Source organism: Sorex fumeus, unplaced genomic scaffold (genome assembly GCF_029834395.1).
Source record: "Sorex fumeus unplaced genomic scaffold, SorFum_2.1 ptg000029l, whole genome shotgun sequence".
NCBI lineage: Eukaryota > Metazoa > Chordata > Mammalia > Eulipotyphla > Soricidae > Sorex > Sorex fumeus.
In genome coordinates, this window is record NW_026606086.1 from 15685044 (window position 1) to 15702918 (window position 17875).

Genomic DNA, 17875 nt, shown 5'->3' on the forward strand with positions numbered 1-17875 from the left:
TATTTTTTTGGGGGGGGTGCTTTTTGGGTCACACTCAATTATGCTCACAGGTTACTTCTGGTTCTGCCCTCAGGAATTACTCCTGGCAGTGCTTGGGGAACCATATGGAATGCTGGGGATCGAACCCAGGATGGTGGCAAGCAAGGCAAACACCTTACCCATTGTTCTATTGCTCCAGCCCCCCATCACATTTTATTGGAAGAAATTGATTACACAAGAAATCCTGAGAAGCAGAAGCAATGATGGCACTACGTAAAACAGGAGAAGTGAAGGGGCCAAGAACAACTCAATAAAGTTATTCTGGGCTTATAAAATGATGCTATTGACATAAAATAAACAAAAACCATCAAATGCTTACAAGCATTAACAAATTCAGAAATTTTTAGAGATCATTTGGAAGTTAATACAAGAATAAAATCAGGGGAGGGCCCAGAGTGATAGTGCAGTGGGTGGAGCATTAGCCTTGTACACAGCAAACACAGTTCGATCTCTGACACCTCATATATATAGTTCCCTAAATCCTGCCAGGAGTGATCCCTGAGCATAGAGCCAGGAGTAATCCCTAAGCATCACCAGGTGTGCCCTCCCCAAAAGAGTAACACTGCGCACTCCCCAAAAAAAGAATAACATCTGGGGTTGGGATCGAGAAATAATTCAGAGAATAAGGAACTTGCTTTGCACGTTGCTAACCCCAGCACTGCACTCGGTTCCCAGTAGCACCAGAAGTGATCCCTGAGCACAACCCAGGAGTAAGCCTTTCTTGAGCACCACCAGGTATGGTCTCAAAGCCAAAACACATTTTGAAAATCTCTCCTGGGAATAGGGAGTCTGCCGTGCCTGTGGCCAACCAGGTTTGATCCCAGCACCCCAGAGGTTTCCAAGCCTGCCAGGAGTGATCCCTGAGAACACAGGTAGGAGTAGCAAGTCTGGAGCACTGCTGGCAGTGGATCAAAAAGGAAAGAGATCTCATTTGCATCTTTTTTTTTTCCTTTTGGGTCACACCCAGCGATGCTCAGGAGTTACTCCTGGCACACGCATTCAGGAACTACTCCTGGCGGTGCTGGGGGACCATATGGGATGCTGGGAATTGAACCTGGGTCGGCCATGTGCAAAGCAAACGCCCTCCCCACTGTGCTATTGCTCTAGCCCCTCTTTAGGATCTTTATATTTAACTTATCTTAAAACCTAAAAATGCTTTTAAAAGAACAATCTTTTATTTATTTTTGTTTTTTAGCCATACCTGGTGGTTCTCAGAGGTTATTCCTGGCAGGCTCAGCGGACCATAAGGGATACCAGGGATCAAATACGGGTCAGCGGCACGCCAGGCAAGTGCCTTACCCGCTGTACTACTGCTCAGGCCACAATAAGAAGCTTTAAAAACCTCAGAAGAAAAAGGAAAATCTGGACTGATTCTCATTAGAATTTTAAATTACATTTTTGTTTGTCCTTTAGGCCACACCCAGCAGTGCTGGAGGAACCATAACCTCCTACAGATCAAACCAAAGTTCTCATGCAAAGTAACTGTGCATACTGGTTGAGCTTTCTCAAGAACCTTTATTTTTTCTTTTTGGGTCACACCCAGCGATAGCACAGCGGTAGGGCGTTCGCCTTACAAGCGGCCAACATGGCCGACCCGAGTTCGATTCCTCCGCCCCTCTCGGAGAGCCCGGCAAGCTACCGAGAGTATCCGATATGCCAGACACAGTAACAACAAAGTCTCCAATGGAGACGTTACTGGGCCCGCTCGAGCAAATCGACGATCAACGGGAGGGCCTTTACCTTACCCAGCGATGCTCAGAGGTTACTCCTGGCTCTGCACTCAGGACTCCTGGCGATGCTCGGGGGACCATATGGGATGCTGGGAATCGAACCTGGGTCGGCTGTGTGCAAGGCAAACGCCCTACCCGCTGTGCTATTGCTCCAGCCCTTCTCAAGAACATTTTAGTCAGTTTTCTTCTCATAGAAAATTTTTTTAAATTTTGCAGGAAAGGTGATTAAGCAAACATCTTATACAAGTACCAAACTATGAACCGTATTTCCCCAAGGACTGAGGAGAAACAGGGTTCTTCTACTCTACCTTTTTTTTTTTTTTTTGCCTTTTGGGTCACACCTAGCGATGCACAGGGGTTACTCCTGGTTCTGCACTCAGGAATTACTCCTGGCGGTGCTCGGGGACCATATGGGATATGCTGGGAATCAAACCCAGGTTGTCTTCGTGTAAGGCAAATGCCCTACCTGCTGTGCTACCGCTCCAGCCCCAGGGTTCTTCTACTGATCAAGCTGAGAAACCTCGATATTTTACTACGGGATTGGAGAGATAGTATAGTGGGTAGGGTGCTTGCCTTGCAAGCGGCTGACCTGGGTTCGATCTCTTGCTCCCCATACGGTTCCCTGAGCCCACCAGGAGTGATCCCTGTGCAGAGCCAGGAGTAAGCCTTGATCACTGGTGGGTATGGCTTCAAAACAATAAATAAAAACAAAAAATAATATTCAGTGAACTTCAAAACATTGTTTTACTTTCTCATAAGGAGAAACTGATGCAAGAGAACCAGTAAATGCCCTCAATCTCCGGGAAGAGAAATCTTGCTTCCAAAAATCTTAATTTTTTAAAATTTTTTTGGCTTTTTGGTGATGCACAGGGGTTACTCCTGGCAGTAACCTGGGAAATTGAACCCGGATCGGCAGGGTGTAAGGCAAATGCCCTACCTGCTGTACAATTGCTCTAGCGCCGCTTTGATCAATTTTAGGCCTATGATCCTTACACCCCAACCTGGCAAATTTAGCACTTAAGAAATCCAGTTCATTTCACAATGGTGTTTCGAAGAGGGAACTGGCAGTATTTTTCTTTGTGACACAAAAAGACAGGCCTGAGTTCTGTTCTGGGCACAGAAGTCAGAGAGTCAATGGCATTCAATAAACGTCAAGGCTAATTTCCAGTCCCCATCTCTAGCTTGAAGTTTCTCTTCCTGTTACACTGTAGAACAGGAACATGTGAAGAATGTCAAAGGGAATGTTCATTTGTACTTTATATTTAGCTGTTTCAAGTTTGTACTTTCTATTTCCCAACAGCAAGGGATGCATCACGAAAGGTGATACTACAGAAGTGACTGGTGCCGGCTGACTTCTACGCCACATGGAGGACACGGCTCTGTTTCACTGTGAGTTCACTCCAGCCTTGTCCCACATTAGGAAGCACAGCTGGTGACATTCGAAAATCTAACGAACTCACAAACACAATGCACCAAGCACTGCCTTAGCTTTGGGGTGCCCATAGGGAACTGTGCAGAGATGACAATCAAAACCCGGGCCTCACCCATACAAGGCAAGTGTTGTTTGTTTCTGGTATTTGGGGCCACACCCGGCAGTGCTCAGGGATCTCTCCTGGTGGGCTCTGGAGACACAGGGTGTTGGGGATTGAACCCAGGTTGACGGTGTGCAAGGCAAGAGCCTTACCCACGGTACTACCCCTCTGGCCCAGGTTCCAGGTTTTCAAATTCAACATCCAGATGGGCTGGAGTGATAGTACAGAGGCTAGGTTGTTTGCCTTGCCCCTGGTCAACCCACGTTTAATCCCCAGCACCCCATATGGTTTCCTGTGCCCGCCAGGAGTGATACCTAGGAGTATCACTCCGGAGTGATACGCCTAGGAGCCAGGAGTAAGCCCTGAGCACTGCCAAGTGTGATCGATAAATACATAAATTCAACATCCAGAGCCAGAAAGATAGCTCAGCTGAGAAGGTACCTGCCTTGCACGCAGCCAATCCCTGTCACCTCAGATAACCCCCATGCATCATTGCCAGGAGAGATCCCTGAGCACAGAGCCAGAAGTGAGCCCTGAGCACTGCAGGGTGTGGACCCAAACCAGAATCATAATTTCAACGCCCGCACTAGGACAGAAAATTAGAAACACTGGTTCACATTTCCAAATATTTCACACGCTTGGGCTTGCCCCTGAAAAAAGTTCTAAAGAATAATCATTCACAGTAAATTTTTTTTTCCCTTTTTCCCCTCCTGAACTCGGGCTTTCAATCCGGCGGGCCTGATATCAGACAAAGAGCAAGGTCGTTCTGCACTGAAATCCCTCAAGATCTCAGCGCTGGCGCTGCCAGAATGTGAAGGATTCTTGAGCAAGAATGTGGCCGCGTCCCAGGCTCGGCATTCTACAGCTGGCCCAGTGGGCCCTAGGCGCAAGACGCAAAGGTCACCGTTATTTTCCATGCCTCGGCGGAGGTCCCAAGCTGCAAGAACGGGTGGGAGTGGGGGGGCCGGGACGCCGGCCACGCCCGGGAAGGACCGACCGACCGACCGACCGACCTACCTTTTAAACCAGAGGATCTCGTCGGGGTCGGCGATGCCGAAGTCGCGCAGCTTCTTGACCATGTAGGCGCTCTTCTTCACGGCCGCCTCGTAGCGCTCGCCGCGGCTCAGGAAGTTCACGTTCTGCTGCTGGAAGTCGGGGTCGCTGAGGATCTGGTTCTCTGCGCGGCGCCGGGGCGGCGGGGGAGACAGAGGCCGTGAGGGCGGGCGGCGGGGCGTCCCCCGACCTGACCCGACACGACACGACACGACACGACCGGACCCGGCCTGACACGACACGACACGACCCGGCCCGGCCCGGCCCGACCCCGCGCCCGCCGCCCTCACCGATCTCCCGGCGGCGCCGGGTTTTGCTGATGCCGCCATCGATGACGTAGGTGAGCAGCTCCGGGTTGAAGCTCGCAGCGGCCCGCTCGCGGCGGAGGTCCGGATTCATGGTGACGGTGACGGCGACGGCGACGGCGACGGCGACGGCGACAGCGACGGCGACACCGGCGGCCGCGGCCCTAAGAGCAGCCCCGGCCCCGCGCGAGGCCCCGCCCCGCGCCGAGGCCCCGCCCCGCCTCGGCCCGACCCCGGCCCGCCCCTTCGGCGCCGCCGCCGCCGCGCGTGGACGCCGGGCCCCGAGGTGGGCGAGTCCCCGGCTCTCGGCCAGGGGGAGTCCAACGGCCCACCCCGCCGAGCGGACGCGGGAAGACGTTCGAGAAAGATCTCCCTCAGGTGGAAGGAGGCTGGAGGGGAAAGGTGAGAACACGGCGGCCTCGCGCGGCCGCGCCGCCTCCGTCACGTGACCGCGCCGGGCGGAAGGCGGGAGGCTCCGTCCCTCTGACCCCGCGGGGAGGCGGGGCGGGAGGCGGGGCCACGCCCACGACGGCCAATGCGCCTGCGCCTCGCGCGCGCCCGCCCCGCCCCGCCCGCGCCTCGCCGTCCCCGGAAGCGAGAGGAAGGCTGGGACTTGGGGCTCTGCGCTGTGGCGCGGGTCGGAAAGGCTTGGTGGGGAACGGGGCCCCGACTAAAGTCTCACGGGGTAAGGGCTCCCGTTATGTTTTTCTCCGGATACTGACCAGCTGCCACAAGGCTGTGAAGTGTTCGCCCTTTCCTGAGCGTTTTTGATTTCGGAGACCCGCAGGCGGTTGGGCTCCTGGAATCCAGGGTTTTTCGTTTTCACAACTGCTGTGGTCTAAGCCTTAAGTGCACCCGTGTGGCGGGAGAGGTAGTACAAGGCTTAAGGCGCTTGCGTGGTGTGCAGGCACCGCGTATTCTGAGACCCTCAGTGCACCCCAGTGCCCCCCCCCCGCCCCCGAAGTTGGTTGAACTGGAGGGGCATTAAGGGGGTTCGGGAGCATGTCTTTCCTGCGGTGAATTGCAGAGAAAGGCCGCGTTGGGATTGAGGGGGACAATGCTTTGCATGCAGGAGTCCAGGATTTCATCTGCTGCACCACTGGATCGACCCTTGAGCACCACCAGGTGCTCCCCCGAAAACCTCAAATAAATGCACTAGATGGTCTGTAGAAAATCAAAAGTGGCCAGAGTGATAGTACGGTGCAGAAGTCGTTTTGCCTTGCAAGAGACCCTTCAGGTTTGATCCTCTAGGCCACATCGAGTCCCAGGAATGAACCCTGAGAACCACCATGTGTGAACCCAAGGCCAAAACAAAGCAGATGTTTCCTCAAGTTTTGTTTGATAGGTTTATAGTTTGCATTTGGCCACTGAGCCATATCCCCTCAGCAGGGCTACTTTTTGCAGGGCCACACCTGGCAGTGCTCGGGACTTGCTCCTTGCTTTGTGCTCAAGGGTCACTCTGGCAGAGATCAGAGGACCAGATAGGTTGCCAGAGATTGAATCTGGGTTGACCAGATGCCCTACCCACAGTGTGGTATCTCCAGCCCCTGTGTTTTCATTTTGTTTCTTTGTTTTGGGACATTACTCAGGGGTGCTCAGGGAATCGGCTACACTGGGGATTGAGCCTCCTCCTTTGCTTAGGGCATTGAGTTACCTTTTTAGTCCCCCTTTCTACTCTTGGGGGGCCTGGGGTGATTGAGCTTTAGGGCCACACCTGGAAGTGCTCAGGGGCTCTCCCTGGATCTTGCTCGGGGCCACATTGGGAACCATAAGTGGTGCCAGAAATTGAACCTGCGTCAGTCACAGCAAGGCAAGTGCCTTCCCTGCTGTCATATCTCTCCAGCTTGACATTTGAAGTGACGACAAGATCATCAGAATCAGTCGTTCCTGAGCTGACCCTACCGGGCGGGTATGTTTCATGCTCTCAGGCATTAAGATCCCATTTCGTCAGGGTGCTCTATTGGAAGAGACCAGCATGACGAAGACAGTTGGGAATGATCACTCTGGACAAGAACTGAGTGTTCAAAGTAGTAAAGGGATGTCCATGAGAAACTGCCAGTATCTGTATTGTAAATCATAATGCGAGAGGGAGGGAGGGAGAGAGAGAGAGAGAGAGAGAGAGAGAAAAACGCCCTGCCATAGAGGTGGGGGACATTAGTAGTGAGAAATGAACACTGGTGAAGGGACAGGTGGGGGGGGGGGAATTTGATTTGTTAAAGATCTCCAGCAGTCAGGTGGGAGTGGTAGGACAGCATTAGTACAGCGGAGGGAGGGCTAAAACTGCAAAGGTCCAAGCCCGCCGCCTCTCCCGTCCAGTCGAACCAGAGACACTGTGGGGTGGAGCCGCTGGGAAGCTGGGAAGATGGCCAGTCAGCACCTCAGGCAGCCATCCACACCATCACGGGAAGGGGCATGTCAGGGAAAAGAACAGAGGAGAAAGGGTACGGTGCAAGTCAGATCACTGAACGCCAGGATAAACAGTGAGCTCGTCTCCTGGGCTGCTCCCCTTAGCTGGCCCCTCTTGTCCACTAACCTGAACAAGTAAGGGTTAAGCTTGAAAAACAAAATGCGGAAGAGTAGAGGGTTTTTGTCCGCCTGTTTTCCATGCCTCTTCAGAGAGCAAAAAAGGAAGCCAGAGTTTATGGAGAATCAGGTGTATTTTAAAAAAGGGGGGGAAGGGGGTTGAAAGCCCTGGAGCAATAGTATAGCAGGGAGGGCGCTTGTAGTCAACTTGGATTCCATCCCCTGTACCTAATATCGCCCCCCTCTAGACCCGCCAGCAGAGACTCCTGAGCACACAGTCAGGAATAATCCCTGAGCATAGCTGGGTGTGGCCAGAAAACTAAGAGAATGGGTGGCAGATAAAAGGACACACCACCCTGTTGCATGAACATTCTTTCAGTTGGAGGCACAGAGATAGGTTGGAGGCTCGAAGATAGAACACGCGAGAAGAATTTACAGAGCTCGGAGGCCTCCTTTGGTTCTGTATTTTATCAGTTACAGCCTAATGACTTCAGCACAGAGAAAGACTCACCAACGGGAGTAGGACAGTTGTAGGATGAGCATTCCTCAAAGGAACATCAGGGTATACCTTGTGTTGTCAAAGCTATGCTGTCAAAGCGATGTTTTGATCGAAGACGTCAGAGGCAGATATGGAGCTGGACACTTAGTTTCTACAGATTACGTCTCCCACATTCTTGTGGTTGGTTACACATGGGGCAAAGAGGAGGCTCATACTGATACTTGGAGGTCAGTCCAGATTAAGGATGTGTAAGAGCGGGGGAAACTGCTGCCTTGTATTGCCAAGATAATGTATGACCAGGCGGGCGTATGAGAGCGTGCTGCACTTCCCCAGATCATTGGACTCACAAGTTTTTAGCTTGCCCACTTAGTGTGAAGTGGGGCCTCGGTTCTGCTTCCTACTTGGCAGGACAGCGTCCAGAGGCTCTTCCTAACATCCTGGCTTAGTACCAATACCAGCCCAAATGGAATCCCCCCCTGGGGAGCCCCACCCACTCTTGGCACCTAATCTGACTCTCATTTCCACCTCTCCCAAAACTGTAATCCTAAACCAATCGATCTGGACTTTCCTGATCCACCTAATGAGCCACCGCCTGATAAGACCTTGCCTTCCCATGAGGGAGGGGAGCTTTAATTTAAATAACTTTTTTTCAGAGGTGCTGAGCCTCACGCCAAGGAGCCCTGAACTTTCATACCTACTTGCAGAATGCTGAGTGCTTGCCAGAATTCTTTCTTTTGCTCACGGCCATCTCCAGTCTCTTTCTGGTCCAGCTGACACTTTCATGCAGGCCCTTCCCCTCCCGAGGCCGGCCACTGCCAGATTCCAGAAGCATTCCAAAAAAGCCAGGGGGCTAGAGTGATAGCACAGCGCATAAGGCATTTGCCTTGCACACTGCCGACACGAGTTCAATTCCCAGCATCCCATATGGTCCCCCGAGCATCGCCAGGAGTAATTCCTGAGTGCAGAACCAGGAGTAACCCCTGAGCATCACCAGGTGTGACCCAAAAAGGAAAAAAAAAATCAGATAACCATACACAGAGCATAAACAGCCATTTCAGAGGCCCAAGTAGTTGTAGATGTTGAAACCCTCCACCCGGCAGGCCAACAGGAAATAGAAAAATGCCAGAGAAATAGTTCAGTGGGTAGGATACTTGCCTTGCATGTGGCCAACCCCGATTTGATCCCCGGCACCCCATGTGGCCCAGAGCCCCCACCAGGAGTGACTCCTGAGAGCAGAGCCAGGAGTAAGCCCTGAGCACCACTCTATGTGCCCCCAAAACAAAGTAAAGCAACAAAGGCCAGTGAGGGCTGGTGAGATAGCACAGGGGTGAGCGCTTGCCTCACAGACCGCCTGTTCAGTCCTTGGCACCACTCCCTTGGCCTAGGCCTAAAGTGAATGATTCCAGGATTATAAACCCTGAGTTTAGCTGAGTATGGCTCTTACACAAACAGATGTCAGAGAGGGCCGGAGAGTTTGGCTTAATGGGGCAGAGTGCAGGCTTTGCATGCCCGAGTCCCAGATTCACCCCTGATTCAACCCTGGCACCACTTGGTCCCCTGGCAGCCTGAGCTGAAACAGCTCCCGAAGAGAGATCAGAGGCCTGTAAGCAGACCACAAAGTGACCTTGATGAGGGCTGGAAGGCTGGCGGGGTGCTCTGGCTGGCCGTGTGCAGGGAGAGGGCCTCTTGGTTCTGCTCTCTTCTTTTTTTTTGGGGGGGGGGTCACACCCGGTGATGCTCAGGGGTTCCTCCTGGCTATGCACTCAGGAATCAGTCCTGGCTGTGTTTGGGGGACCATAAGGGATGCCGGGGATCGAACCCAGGTCGGCTGCATGCAAGGCAAGCGCCCTCCGCTCTCTTCCTAAGCTCATTTGTCGCTCCCTGTCATCAGCATGGACTGGAGCAATAGCACAGCAGGTTGGGCTTTTGCCTTGCACTCGGCTGACCTGGGTTCCAATTCCTCTGCCCCTCTCGGAGAGCCCAGAAAGCTACCGAGAGTATCTCACCCGCACGGCAAAGCCTCGCAAGCTTCCCATGATGTATTCGAGATGCCAAACACAGTAACAACAAGTCTCACAATGGAGACATTACTGGGCCCGCTCGAGCAAATCGATGAACAAGGGGAGGACAGTGCTACAGTCATCAGCATGTCTTGGGGGCCAGATGTGATCCCGAGCGGGATATGCAGGAACATGGCAGAGCCCCAGGCCTACAGAGCCCCTAGTCCACGGGGAGGTGCAGACGTGCCCCCAGTAAACAGTCACGCTCTGACATGTGTTTAGCAGAGGGCAGCAAAGGGCCAGAGGGACAATACAGCAGGGAGGGCGTTTGCCTTGCACACTGCCGACCCGGGTTCGATCACCGGCATCCCATAGGGTCCTCCAGCACCACTAGAAGTGAGTACTGAGTGCCGAGCCAGGATTAACCCCTGAGCATCGCAAGGTATGACCTGAAAGAACAAAAAAAAAAAAAACAGGGCACAGGTGGGCAGGCAGGGACTGCCTCTGTGAGGAGGAGACAGGAAAGAGGCAGACTCCGCCAAGGCCGCCCACTGGGTCTTCCCGCTGGGAGGCTTGGCCAGAAAGGCGTTGCCAGGGCAGACAGACCGTGGCCTTACCAGGGGACCCAGCCAGGGAGAGGGTGTGAAGGGCCGAGCCAAGTCCACGGACACACACTCTGGGTTCAGCCCCCACTTCCTTATGGGCTTGGGCTTGGGCTTGGGCTTGGACTGGCGGTGACCCTGGAGAGACAGCATAGGGGAAGGGCAGGCCGGCTTCCATCTCCAGCGTCCCCTAGGAAGTCTTTGAGCCCCCTGACTTTGCATCTGGCTCCTGGCATCTCCCAGCAGCTCCCCCCCCCAGTACCTCCAGGCCAATGCAGTATCCCAAATTGCAGTGAGCTTGTGGTTATGAGCTCGGCCGCCAGACCTCACACTGTGCGGGGACCCCCTCCCCCAGAGGGAGCGCCCTGGGTTCCAGAAGGCCCAGGTGCAAGGTGGGGCCAGGGCCAGGCTCAGCTGCCTCTGAGGGCGAGGTCGGCTGGAGGTGTTTCTGGGGCACGGGGCCCTATCTCTGCCTCCATCTCCCCTTGCCTCCACCCTGCCTATGTGTCAGTCTGTCCAAAGTTCATGCTGCACTCTGGGGCTGCCTCTGTGAAAACCTCATCTCCAGCTCCCCTCCTTCTCCAGGCATGTGGCCAGGGCACCAAGAAACCTTTGGGAGAGGGAGGACACGATTCAGCCAGTACCTTCAAGCACACAACAGACGCGAGTTCGATTCCCCAGCACCCCTTATGGTCCTTGGAGCCCTGCCGGAAGGCAGCCCCCAGCATAGAGCCAGGAAGAAACCCTGAGAACAGCTGGGGTGCCCCAAAAGCAAATCAAAAAAATCCACCATTTTGTCTTTCATAGAAAAGCCAGTTGATTTGGGGTATGTCCCTCCTCGATTCTCCACGAAAGACAATCACCACTTGTGAAGCCATGCATGGGGACTCTCTCAGGCCTCATATTGGGGACCTACAGGGGGAGTACCAGCCAAGTCTCCTCACATGAGAAATGCCCCTTTTCTCCAGCTCATTAAAAAGTGAGGTTGGGGGCTGGAGCAGAAGCACAGCAGGTAGGGCGTTTGCCTTGCACATGGCCAACCTGGGTTCGATTCCCAGCATCCCATATAGGCCCCTGAGCACCACCAGGGGTAATTCCTGAGTGCAGAGCCAGAAGTAACCCCTGAGCATCTCTGGGTGTGACCCAAAAAAAAAAGTGAGGCTGGGGAGACGGCTCAAAGGGCTGGAGCAGGACTTGGTCTACAAGGGGCCCAGGCCACGTCCAGTCACCGGTACCCCCATGCCCTCCCAGATACTGAGCACAGTGGCAGGCCCGGCCTCAAAGTGAAAACAAAAAAAAAAATCTGTGGGGAGGCACGTGTGTGTGTGTGTGTGTGTGTGTGTGTGTGTGTGCGCGCGTGCATTCAACTCAGGTTCAATCCCTGGCACCCCATAGGGTGCCCCATGTTCCTCCAGGATTGATCCCCGAGCACAGAGCCAGGAGTCGGTCCTGCGCTTGGCCAATGTGTTCTCTGCGCCTGTAGTTTTGTTTCAATCTGCATCTGCTGGAGAGAGTTTTTGCGTTGCTCATCCCTGGCGTCCACTACTAACCTCCGTGCTCCGCTCAGCTCGTCAGGAATCTTCAAAGTTTCGCCTCAGCAATTTGACGGCTGGAGCCGAAAATGCTGCCCGAAGCTGGCATCTATTACTTCCCCTGGGAGGTCACTGCGGGCTGCGTTCCCGACGGGGCCACACTGAGAACATTTGGCAGGTGAGACAGGTCGTTCTGTTTCAGCGGGGAGGGGGAGGAGTGGGGGAACATGACTTTTTCATGTTCTTTAATTAATAATTTACTTATTTAATAATTTATTTATTTACTTTTTGAGTCATAGCTGATGATACTCAGGGCTTACTCCTGGCGGTGTTCAAAGGACCACTGGAGATGCCAGGGATCAATTCCAGGTCGGCTGTGTACAAGGCTAACACTGTGCTATCAACCCAGCCCATTTTTTTTTTTAAATTTTATTGTGTGTTAATACTGAGAGTCTCCTGCCCACATATATGCCTGACTGGGAACACCTGTAAAGGTGATTAGCGCCTCCCCCAAAAGCCTCCATCCCTCTTGGAGAGCCTGGCAAACTACCGAGGGTATCCTGCCCACACGGCAAAGCCTGGCAAGCTACCCGTGGCGTACTCAATATGCCAAAAACAGTAATAATTATGGTCCTCATTCCCCTGACCCTAAAAGAGACCTCAGTATGCCATTGGGCTAAACTAGCACGTGACAGGGATGAATGGAGACATTACTAGTGCCCACTCAAGCAAATCGATGAACAAAGGGGTGATAGTGATTTTACTGAATCACTGTGAGATAGTTACAAGCTTTCATGTTTGGGTTATAGTCACACAATGATCAAACACCCACCCCTCCACGAGTGCACATTCCCCACCGCCATTATCCCCAGTATACGCCTCCTACCCCCCCTTTCCCACCCTCCGCCTGCCTCCATGGCAGACAATATTCCTCTTACTCTCTTTGCTTTTGGGTATTATGGTTTGCAATACTGAGAGGTTATCATGTTTGGCCCTTTTTCTACTTTCAGCACACATCTCCCATCCCGACCGATTCCTCAAGCCATAATTTTCTTAGTGACCCCTTCTCTATTCCAGCTGCCTTCTCCCGTTTTGCTCATGAGGCAGGCTTCCAGCTATGGAGCAATCTATCTGTCTCGTGTCTCTATCCTTAGGTGTCAGCCTCATGTTATGTTGTTTTATACTCCACAGATGAGTGCAGTCCTTCTATGTCTGTCCCTCTCTTTCTGACTCATTTCACTTAGCATGATACTCTCCATGTCCATGTCCACGCATTTATAAGCAAAGTTCATGACTTCATCTCTCGTGACAGTTGCATAGTATTCCATTGTGTAGATCCACCAAAGTTTCTTTAACCAGTCATCTGTTCTAGGGCACTTGGGTTGTTTCCATATTTTCACAATTGTGAACAGTGCTGCAATGAATATATACGTACAGATGTCATTTTTACTGTGCTTTTTTGCATCATCAGGATATATTTCAAGAAGTAGTATTGCAGGGTCATATGGAAGCTCAATGTGTAGTTTTTGAAGGACTGTCCATATTGTTTTCCAGAAAGGCTGGACTAGTGGGCATTCCCACCAACAGTGAAAGAGTGTCCCTTTTTCCCCATATCCATGCCAGAACTGATTGCTTTTGTTCTTTTGAATCTGTGGTATGAGATGATATCTCCTTATTGTTTTGATTTGCATCTCCCTGATGGCTAGCGATGTGGAGCATTTTTTCATGTGCCTCTTGGCCATATGTATTTCTTTCTTGAGGAAACTTCTATTCATTTCTTCTCCCCATTTTTTGATGAACCCCAAAAAATAGTTGGAGATTTCTTTTTTCTACTAGTGTCCTGTATATCCTACCTAGCCCATTTTCGTATTTTTTGGTGACACCAAAAGACAGCAAGGCTGTAGCTGAACAGATGAGCTGCCAGAATCGTGCACTTGGGTCAGCAGGTACTTGAACTCAGGACTACATGCTTTAGGGTTGCAAGGGTACTGCATGGTTACTCAGGAAAATCTTATTTTTAATTTATTTTCCTTTGGGGGGGGCAGAGCTATGTAGTACAGCAGGTAGGGCATTTGCCTTGCACGTGGCCAACCTGGGTTCGATCCCTGGTATCCCAGATGATCCCTTGAGCAACGCCAGGAATAATTCCTGAGTGCAAAGCCAGGAGTAACCCCTGAGCATTGCTGGGTGTGACCCAAAAACCAGAATAAAAAAAACCAAAAACACTAAGCTAATTCTCTGTACTTGTAAAAATGGACTAAAGAGAGAGTGCCGCAGGGAAGGTGCTGGTCTTGCACTCTCTCTTTTGTTCTCGTTTCTGGGTTGGAGCGGAACAGTTCCCTGGGGGTACTTGGAGCCTCGCAGCAGCTTCCGATGTGCACGAAAGCACTGACACTGTCTCTCACCTCCAGGCTGAGCCTCTACGACGCAAGCCGGTCCCAGGCGAGTCTGCTGGCCCAGCACGGCCCGGTGCAGCACCAGCTCCTCGTCTGCACTGCATTGGTGGAGCCGTTCCCAGCCCAGCTGGGCTCCCTCTACGTGGTCTTGGGGGAGCTAGAGCACCAGCAGGGTAAGCCAACCCATCCCTGTGCTCTGGCGCCAGCCTGGGCTTGAGTCCTGAGACCACGAGCCCTCATGGGGGGAAGGTTCCTTCCCAAACAACCCCCAGGTTTATGGGCGCATGAGGTTCCAAGTTGATTTGGCTCAGAATGGGCCTGCAGAGGGACGCGAGTCGGGGGAGCGCCCTTTCCTTTCAAAAGCCGGGTGCCAGGAGATGACGCAGAGGGGACTCTGCACGCGGGAGCCCTGGGCCTGGTCCCCAGCACCTCCCAGTAGGACCCCTTAGCACCAAGCCACAGGCCGCCACCAGACCAATAGGCTTCCAAAGGCTGCTGCTAAGTGGTCTGCTTAAATCGTCGCAAACGTGCTCGCAAGTCTATCATCTGAGTCTGACTGTGGGTGTTTCAGAGGTGTTCTCCCAGGCCTGGAGACAGCGGGGTGGGCCTAAACTGCCTGGCCAGGAAGTCAGGGTAAGTGACCAGAATGCCAGGGAGGAACATGACCAAGTGGGGCCAGAGAGCCAGTGATATGTTGAACGTCACTGATGGGTGTCACTCATGCCATCTGGGGGGATTTATCTATATATATGGTTTTATTTGGGGGGGTCTATACCTGCAGAGCTCAAGGGTTACTCCAGACTTTGTGCTCAGGGATCACTCCTGGCAGTGCTTGGGGGACCTTATAGGGTAATGGGGATCAAACTCAGGTCAGTCATGTGCAAGGCAAGAGTGTTACTTGTACTATCACTCTGGCCCCCGGGAATATTTACATTGCTGCTCTCTTTTTTTTTTATGTTTTTGTTTTGGGGGCCACATCCAGTGTTGCTCAGGGCTGACTCCTGGCTCTGCACTTAGGGATCACTCCTGGCAGGACTCGGGGACTTTATGTGGTGCTAGGGATTGAACCTGGCATGTGCTGCCAGCAGCCTACACACTGTAGTATCTCTCCAACCCCTATACTGCTGTCATTTTTTCTCTTCTGAATATATAGCACATGGGCCGGAGCGATAGTACAGTGGGGAGGGCATTTACCCAGGTTCAATCCCAGCATTCCATATGGGCCCCTGAGCACCACTAGGAGTAATCCCTGAGCATCACAAGATGTGACCCCAAAAGACACACACAAAATAATAAATAAACAAGCTGTACATGTAGTATTTTTAAATATCTTATTTCACTCAGTGGAATATTATACAGCCATTAAGATGGTGTTGTAGGGGCCAGAGTGATAGTACAGCAGGTAAGGTGCTCACCTTGCATATAGCCAACCCAGGTTCAATGCCTGGCTTAGGGTTCCCCTGAGTACTACCAGGGGTGATTCCTGAGCATTGACCCAGGAGTAAGCTCTGAACATCACTGAATATGCCCCCCCCCAAAAAAAAAGTAATAAAAAGTGGTGTCATTGTCAGGAGATGGTACAGATATTAGGAAATATTCCTGGCATGCACCAACCCCAGCTCAGACCCTGGCATCCATGGTCCCCTGGACACACCCGAGCATTGTTTTCCTCCTTGCACTGAAGCTCTGGTCAGTGATCACCAGTGGAGGCCCACCAGAAATAATGGGGGTTTAGGGGCTAGGATGTCTCGAGTGCTAGAGCACAGGCCTGCCTGTGCCAGGAGCGGGGACCAATCCCCAGAGCTCTCTGGTTCCCTCGGCACCTGTCTGCTGAGCTCTGCCACATTGGAGAGATTACCACCAGGTTAATCGTACTTATTTCCAGCAGGTTTGGCACTTGTCTTGCACGCAGCTGACCCAGGTTCAGTTTGCAGGACCCTCTAGGGTCTCCCAAGTTCTGCCAGGAGTGATCCCTGAGCGCAGAGTCAGGAGTAAGCCCTGAGCACTGCCAGATGTGGCCAAAAAAAAAAAAAAAAAAAGGGGCTGGAGCAATAGCACAGCGGGTAGGGCGTTTGCCTTGCACACGGCCGACCCGGGTTCGATTCCCAGCATCCCGTATGGTCCCCCGAGCACCGCCAGGAGTAATTCCTGAGTGCAGAGCCAGGAGTAACCCCTGTGCATCACCGGTCGTGACCCAAAAAAACAAACAAAAACCACAATAAAAAAGAATACAAGCGTTTTTTTTTCTGTGGGGTGAGCACTCCCAGCAGTGCCCAGGCCTTACTCCTGGCTCCTTGCTCAGGGGACCGTATGGGGTGCTGAGATTGAGCCCAAGAAAGCCATGTGCAAGGCAGGCAACTTCCCCTGTACTCTCTGTGGCCCTGTGCACATTCCTTGATTTTCTCTTTTGAGTTGGCCGTTTGCTTCCTAAAGTTACCTTGGCTGTTTTGCTTTCATTGTGGTGCGAGACTGGCACCGAGGGCCTCACAGGGTCCGTTTCTGAGCTCTCTCCTTATCTCAGGGCTTAGCTTTCTGTGGGGAAAATGAGTAATGCAGAGGACCCTGCACTTTCATATTTGGTTTCATCGCTATGAAGGTTAATCCTTGTCTTGCTCATTTTTATTTTTGAGTCACATATGGCGGTGCTCAGGGATCACTCCTGATGGGGCTCCAGGGACCCTGTGTGGTGCTGGGGATTGACCCGTGGGTCACTTGAGTACACGGCGAGCTCCCTCTGTGATGTTGCTCCAGCCTCGAAAGTTAATATTTATTCAGGCTTAAACCTTTGCACCCACAGAGTTCATGCCTTTCAGATTTCAGGACTGCCCTATGGCTCTGGGGGTGATCTGTGATGTGCTTCTGAACTCTGAGCTCAGCCCTGCCCTCCTGGCCCCTCCATCCCATGCTCCCTGCCACCGCATGGTACTCTGGGCACTGCTGGAGGTCACCCCAAAGTACTGAACTTCATGTGTGACCCCCTTGCCCCTCCAAAAAAAAGAGTGTCTTATGTCCTCGAACCATCAATTGTATTCATTCATGGACCCGGAGAGCAGAAATATCTGTGTGGAAGAAAACAAAAAAAGTTTAATTTCTTTTCAAAGAGAATTTTTTTTTTTTAGCTTATTTATGTTGAGACATCTTATTATCTAGTTCTTACTCTGGAGAACCTCACAGGCTACCAAAAGTATCCTGCCCACACGGCACAGTCTGGCAAATTCCCCGTGGCATATTTAATATGCCAAAAACCAGTAACAATGATGGGTCTCATTCTCCTGACCCTGAAAGAGCCTCGAATGTGGCACTTTCTAAAATCTCAAGACCAGGACAAAGGAGACGTTACTGGTGCCTGCTCAAGGCAGTCGATGAACAACAGGAGCACAGTGATACAGTGATATTGTTAGGACGTGGATTGTGATCTCCCTTTAATGACAAAGAGACTCCAGGGATTGCAAACAGCAAGCAGGGTTTATTGCAAGACGGGCTAGCCAGGGTTGAGCCACCTATGCAGACATGCAGGTCTGGCAGGATGGGCAAGACACCCCCTCCCCCAGCTTCTTCAAAGGAGATCTTATATAGGCCTGCAGCCATTAAAGCAGAGCCCGCGCATTTCAAAGCCAATCGATTTGTAACAACCCACACTTTCCTGACCAATCCATTTTAAAGC

The 17875-nt window shown here is 52.2% G+C and overlaps 2 protein-coding genes across 3 annotated transcripts in view; both read right to left on the reverse strand.

The window, feature by feature from the left end:
- Positions 1 to 4806, reverse strand: part of ACOX1 (acyl-CoA oxidase 1) — a 28178-nt gene extending 23372 nt beyond the window's left edge. For both annotated transcript variants that reach the window (XM_056115429.1, XM_056115428.1), the window contains exons 1-2: positions 4645 to 4806; positions 4319 to 4478 (exon numbers count right to left, since the gene is read on the reverse strand). In XM_056115429.1, coding sequence (XP_055971404.1) covers positions 4319 to 4478; positions 4645 to 4753 — 269 coding nt within the window. In that variant the 5' untranslated portion in view covers positions 4754 to 4806. The remainder of the gene's footprint in view (positions 1 to 4318; positions 4479 to 4644) is intronic.
- Positions 1 to 17875, reverse strand: part of EVPL (envoplakin) — an 83153-nt gene that overhangs the window by 41973 nt on the left and 23305 nt on the right. The gene's annotated exons all lie outside the window — the stretch shown is intronic.